This window comes from Puccinia triticina, chromosome 10A, assembly GCF_026914185.1.
Source record: "Puccinia triticina chromosome 10A, complete sequence".
Lineage (NCBI taxonomy): Eukaryota > Fungi > Basidiomycota > Pucciniomycetes > Pucciniales > Pucciniaceae > Puccinia > Puccinia triticina.
This window is the reverse complement of record NC_070567.1, coordinates 5,340,883-5,347,965: the sequence shown is the minus strand read 5'-3', so window position 1 is coordinate 5,347,965 and position 7,083 is coordinate 5,340,883. Positions and strand designations below refer to the sequence as shown.

Here is a 7,083-nt window from a genome sequence, read left to right as displayed (position 1 = left end):
TGTTTGTGTTTCTGGTTGTCATGGACTTATGTAGACCAATGAGATAGAATAGGGGGGGAGAAGAGAGTACTGAAGAAGGTGGTTTGGCCGAGTTCAAATTCGGAAGCAGTGTGTATAGAGCGGTCGAGACGATGGATCGGAAGTAGATGTGTGGATAGTGGGGTTGAGACGATGGGTCGAGTACCCGCCACTAACCTGTCAACATCAGTTGGCACAGGGAGTTTTGCACCGTAAGCAGTTGTGGCTTTGTCTTCTCCCAGCTTGCAAACATGTCAAAATAAGATTGGAGGTTGAAAGTTGCGCTCAATGTACGCCAGTTTAAATGGTTCAATTTCACAGGAGAGTGAATTTTGCTCCGGCAAGAGCTGGATTCAACTTCTGTGGAAGGGCCATGATGTTGCTGAAACCTTGGAGAGAGCTTGTGCATGTACATACTGATTGCATTGGGTGCTCCGACCAATATTGCATTGACGATGGCCAAGATTGCATCGACGCAGACCAAGATTGCATAGAGCAAAGCCGGCTTTGTGTTGACCAAAGCCGTGGTTGCATTGGTGCAACACAATTTTGAGTCGACCATTCCGTCGTTGATGGCCGATGCCAGGTCGGTTTGGGCTGATGTTGAGTCCGGGGGCCTTTGCATTGGGTTTACCCTAGTTGACACCACATCGCCCCAGGGTTGCATCGGTGGGATGTCCGGCAATGTAACATCACCATGGGTTCTTTTCAAATTGGACCCCCGCAATATAATATTGACCATCACAATGTAACATCAGGATTCTGTCCGCAACCAAAGAGTCACCACCTTTTTACCCAACACCCTCGAATAACCCAACTCACCCCTACACACCCAGAATCCAACTTAATCCCCCTCCCCCTGGCCCTATGGCCGCTCCTCCTCCACCCGACCCCCCCAACCGACCCAACGTCGCGTGTGACGCGACCATGAACGATATTGCAGAGCTGGACGACGCGCCCTCGACGCGTCTGCCTGACAGGCCGAACGTCGCGCCACCCTCCTCGGTGTTCCTCGCGTTCCTGACCAACTACATCGGCAACCCCCAAAACCACTCGTCTGAAGGAGCGTTAATTATTGATCCGGCCTCGCTCGGAGCAATCCGAATGATGATGGACGCGGAAGCGAAGCGTCTCAGAGAAATGGACAAACGTATGGATCAGATGTCGAAGATGGTTGAAACTTTCGAAGGTCGTTTACAGGCGCTTGAAGGCAGTCGCGTGTCAACAACGGCCCCCCAGAATCAACCTACAAAGCAATCGTACGCGCGTGCCACTGGACCGGCGCCTGCTGTCAGACCTCCGACGATCGCTCCCCCCCAGAAGACAATCCTCAAGTCACTCAAGCCTGGGAAGGCCATTATCCACTCAGCCCCCGACAAATCTGAAGTCCAGAACCTCGCGCGAGGGTTCCTAGTCCAACGTGCAAATGAGGTCTTACAGAAGCTTGATGCACAAGTTGAAGGCGAACGAATCTCGATCCGAGCAGCCCAAGTCTTGAAGTCGGGCGACGTTTGTTTCTTCTCGAAAAATAAGGCTCACCAAAAGTGGCTGATGGAAAACAAACACAACTGGTCGAAAGAAGTCCACCCCGATCTAGAAGCTACGCCGAGCCCCTTCTCTATTATTGCGCACGGCATTCCAAAAACCTTCAACCCTCTTGCCGTATCAGCGATCAAACAACTTTCGAGCGAAAACAACTTCCCAGAAGGTGATCTTGTCCGGGTCAAGTGGCTAGCGGATAACTCAGCAACCCCCAAGCAAGCAGGGTCGATCATTCTTGCCTTCAAGAACAAGCAACTAGCTGCCCGAGTTGAGAAAACTGGTCTATTCCTCAACTACAATTATCATCGAACAGCAAGATTCAAACCCCGACCCCCCCAATGTTTCAAGTGCCTGAAAATGGGGCACTTTGGACAGTGGTGCAGGGAGAAGGCCAAGTGCGGCAAATGTGGTGACGAGCATGTGACAAAGGATTGCCCTGAAGGGTTAGGAGGTATTAAATCATGCGTCCTCTGCAAAGAAGGCCTTAAGATGAAAATTGAAGGAATTGAAACAGTCGATCATACACCTTTTAATGTCACTTGCTTCTTCAAGAAAGTGTGGCTCGAGAAGAAACACACCAACTTCCAATGATAATACAACCTCAAGTAACCCCTGTATCACATTCCTCTTCTTCCTCTTCTTCCCATTTTCCCCCTTCCTTCCTCCCCCCTCCCCCCGATATTAACTCACATTTTGTTGATAGACCTATTACCAGTGCAATGAAGACCTTTTCTGATGTCATTCAGAACCAAGCCAACCAAATGAAGATACTACAATTGAATTGTCATGTCTCCCGAGAAATCACGCTAAGTGTCTTACATCAATCTTCTGATTTTACTTTCCTGATCTTGCAAGAACCGTGGATTAACTCTTCGACCCTTTCCCCACCTGAGCATCAGGACTGGAAAGTATTCACAGCTTTTGAGCATCGACCAAACACCTGGAATGATCGACACCGAACATGTATCTATGTAAAACAATGGATCCCATCCGGTAACATTAAACAGCTAAGTGATGGTGGCCAATTTCTATTAGGCCTGGACATTTCCCTCCCCCAAAGCAAAACCCTTCGACTGATCAATGTTTATAACACCCCTAGAACTTTTCCAGCGCTGGAGATTCTTCGACGCTGGCTTTCAATCCACAATTCTCGAGCAATCCCAACTGTCATCTGTATGGACGCCAATCTACACCACCCACATTGGAACCCACAGGGAATCCGAAACAATAACCAACAGGCACGCGAACTCCTTGAGATTTGTGGCAGTCATGGCTTCCGCGTGTCATCTCCTAAGCATATCCCTACTTTTCACTCAACTAAAGGAATGGGATACACCATTGACCTGGCCTGGGCCAACTTTCTGGCCTCCAAGCTGATTTTTCGAACCGAGATCTCAGTTGAAAATCATGGCTCTGATCATCAGGCCATCATCCTGCATCTCAATCTGCAGTGCCCACGGAAGGAATTGAGACCCGCAAAACTTAACTGGGCAGTCATTAACCCCAACACTGTTTGTAACAGACTTCAGAAGCTAGCTGATAAACGTCCTTTTGCCAACTTTAGCTCAACTGAAGAGCAAGTCAAGGCCATCACAAAGGATGTGATTGAAGTTCAAAAAAGCTTTGAGCGACTCACTTCTTGTACAACGGATAGAGCTAAGTCTTGGTGGTGCAAAACTACCCTTGACCCCATTATTGAGAAAAGAAATAGAGCCGGGCAATGGATGATCCTGACCAAAAGTGATGAAGCTTCTGAATGCTACAGGCAGTGGAACACCTACTTTCGGGATACTATCCGGATCCTCGAAAGGAACGCATGGTGGCGATTCCTGGATGATCCTTCAGACAAAGCACTGTTCAAGGCCTTCAAATTTACAAAAAAGTCCTCAGCTCATACGATTCTCCCCCTGAAACGCCCAGATGGCACAATCACCACCGACAAACTTGAGCAAGCTGAGTTACTGTTCAATGGCACATCGTGCATTGAGGCCCCTATTGATCTTTCTGATGTCCCCAGCAGGCCTGCTTGCCGAATTGTTTGCTACCCAACAATAAATGAAGCCGAAGTTCTAGAAGGAATCAAGAAGATCGCACCAAAAAAGGCCCCTGGGGTTGATGGAATTGCGAACGAGATGATTAAACTGGGAGCTAAGTTCTTGGCCCCAACTCTTTCAGATGCTTTCAACAATGCGCTTGCAAATAGTTCTTACCCCAACACCTGGAAATGCGCTGTTACGGCCATCATCCCCAAGGCAGGAAAAGACGATTACACTGACCCCAAAGCTTATAGACCCATTGCCCTGCTCAGTGGCATGGGGAAACTCTTTGAACTCATCATAGCTCGACGATTATCCACATGGGCAGAGAAGACCGGTGTCCTGGCGGATGGGCATTTAGGAGGCCGAAAAGGATTGGGGACAGAAGACGCTTTGGTCCTGCTTGACACATGGGTCCGGCGAAAATGGCAAGAGAAGAAATATGTTGCGGGATTATTTCTGGACGTGAAATCTGCCTATCCCTCGGTTCATCCTCGGAGACTGATTCACTACTTGTTAAATTTGAAATACCCAGCTTATCTAGTTGGGATCATCGAATCCTTCTTGTCAAACCGTCGCACGACCATCAGGATGGATGATTATGTATCCTCCCCCTTCGCCATTGACATTGGCCTTCCCCAAGGGTCACCTCTCTCAGTTATTCTCTATATTCTATACAATAATTCACTGCTGATCAAGTCCTTTAAACTGGAAGATGATGAAGTCTCAATAGGATATGTGGACGATGTGGTTCACCTAACAGCTGCGAAAACGCCGGTGGAGACCGTGAGGAAACTGAGCAAACAGGGCACCCGATCCCTGCAGTGGGGGACAAAGTTTGGAGCGGTTTTTGACAAGAAGAAGGCCCAGTTCCTCTGGTTAACCAGGAGAGTCCATCCTCCTGAATCCTTTACTTTTGGAAATCAAGTCCTCCCGCCCTGCAAGGAGGTTAAGTGGTTAGGGGTCCTTCTTGAAAACAAGCTGACGTACACGGCTATGTTTAAACTTCTAGAACGTAAGGCTTCAGCAACAATAGCACAACTCAAGCCGCTGGGTAACTCGCGGTGGGGCCTCAGAGAGAAGGATAGGGTCCGATTGATGAATGCGGTTCTTATTCCCAGGGTATCGTATGGTGCCCCCGTTTGGGCAACCAAGTATAACACTACGAAGTTGCAAAATTTAGCTGATAAAGTCAATAATCTGGCTGCCATTTATACGTTAGGCACCTTCCGGTCTACCCCCACACAGTGGCATCGGACTAGAACTGCTGTCGGGGATGTTGCCGCAGTATGCAAAGGTGTAAGCGTAGGATTTTTCACCCAAAAACTGATACGCCAACGGTTTGATTGCAGTATCCAAGACATTCTGGTGAAGCAAGGTCTCTGCTGGGAGGCTTGGATCGGGAATCACATCCCTGTTGCCCATGACCAACTAGATCAACTTGTAAAGCTGAATCCGGAAAAGATTTTCATCGAATACGAGGGGGAAATAGTCGTTTCAAAGCCACCCATTGAGAACGCTGGTTTGACAAAGGAGGAAGCCATAAGTGCCACAATTAGCTTAGTAGATTCTCTTTCTAATGTTCCAGATTCTATTATCATTTATACTGACGGATCTTATGACACAGTCAAGGGGGGTGCTGGTGCAGCCATATGCCCCGCGCTTGACACGGCTCTATCAATGGCTTTGGGCAGAAATACCCTAATTTCAAACCACAAATGTGAAACCGTCGGTGTGCTCCTTGCATTCAGATTGATCGAACAAGCAATAGGGAAGCGTAGGATATCAAAAGTGTTCATCCTAACGGATAATATCGGTGTCTTAAAAAGGTTGGGGAACTGTGGATTGGCTGAATCGGGGCAGTATCTCTTCTATGAAATCTTCGGAATTTGGCGCATACTCCCTGCTGATTTGAACATTCATTTTGTCTGGTGCCCCGGTCATGGGGGTATTCGTGGCAACGAGGCAGCCGATCTGCTAGCTAAAGAGGCAACGAACAGAAATGAAAACCTGGACAGACAATTACACGCTAGCGCTTCCAAGCTCACCAGACATCTCAAAAATCAGCTCTTTTCCCCTTCTCGATTGGAACTGGGAAAGAAAATCTCTGACCTCCCTATCCTCCAATCAGCTTTGATTAATCAACTGCGATTGGGTCACTCGCCTCTCAACAGTTATCTCTTCAAGGTCAAAAGAAGACTCGACCCTACCTGCCAATTTTGCAACGGCCGAGAAACAACAATTCATTTCTTTGATTTTTGCCCAAAATACCGACACCTTCGACAAATCCTCATACAGAAGGCTAGATCAAAAAAACTGAAGGTTGACTCAAACAGACCACATCTGCTCTTAAACATCCCAAAGGCCCATAGCCTGGTCTTTGAATTTATCATGAAATCTGGACGCTTCAATTTCCTGGATTAAATTATTGAATTGCCCGGTCCTTTCCTTTCTTTTCTTTTTCTCTATTTTCTATCTGATCTGTTAGACAATGTTGATTGCCGCGTATCCCTAAGATTTTAACTACCTTTTATGTTAACATCTGGCCTTCTTTTACTCATATGTAGTTAGCTACTTAAGATTCATAGTGTGCAATGCTAAGGGCAAAATTACACTAAAAAAAAAGAAAAAAAAATGTAACATCAGAGGGCAATTCACTTCCAAGATGGATGGATTTGTGATGTTGTATATTGATCAATATAGCATATATTGATCAAAAATTTTTTTATTCCTCTTGATACCTTTGTCTGTGTTCCGTGTCTCCTTAATAATCTTCTGTAATCTCTGTCCTTCCCCCTGTGTTAGCTTCAAGCCACAGGAATCTTTTTTTTTGCCTGATAACATTCATAAATTTCTACATACACCTGCATTCAATTCTTCATGAAAAAAAACATTGCAAGTTTTAGGATTGATCCAGGGTGGCTGAGGGCAGCGGTGGGTAGTTACGTTACCAATAACGGTAACGTAACGGTAACGTAACGGTAACGTAACGGTAACGTAACGGTTTTAAGCCGTTATCGTTACAGTTACTTGTAACAGTGGTGCGCTATGTTATCTCGCCACTGCTCGCACCATTTTTTTCTGCTCGTTATGTTATTGGGGCCCGTGGCGCGCCAGATAATGCACAGATTTCAGCGCCAAAACAGCCCTTAAGGGCTTGTTATTGCGTTATCCAAGCAACAACGCAGCGTAACGACGTCTGAAGAAGACCCGTTACGCTAACCATATGGCGCTTAAAAGGCCCGTTACTCATAACGTAACGGGGTGCGGTGGATAACGGAGGTAGTTACGTTACACAAATAGCGCGGATAACACAACATAACGTAACTACCCACCATTGCTGAGGGGTCTCAATTTTTTTTTCTTTTTTTTTACTTCAACAATTGATGTTATCAGAAGTCTCCAAATCTACTTTTTTTCAAAAAAGGAAAAACATTGACCCCTGACCTCTCTCATGATACCATGCTGCACACATTGTTAATTTGGT

At 46.6% G+C, this 7,083-nt stretch overlaps 1 protein-coding gene across 1 annotated transcript; it reads left to right on the top strand.

The window, feature by feature from the left end:
* Positions 1 to 885: 885 nt before the first annotated feature.
* On the top strand, positions 886 to 3,133 carry PtA15_10A527 (uncharacterized protein; the record flags this gene model as incomplete). The annotated part of the gene is made up of 2 exons (XM_053160711.1): positions 886 to 1,308; positions 3,125 to 3,133. 2 exons carry the CDS (start codon positions 886 to 888, stop codon positions 3,131 to 3,133), a joined length of 432 nt encoding a protein of 143 aa, XP_053024658.1.
* Positions 3,134 to 7,083: the final 3,950 nt, after the last annotated feature.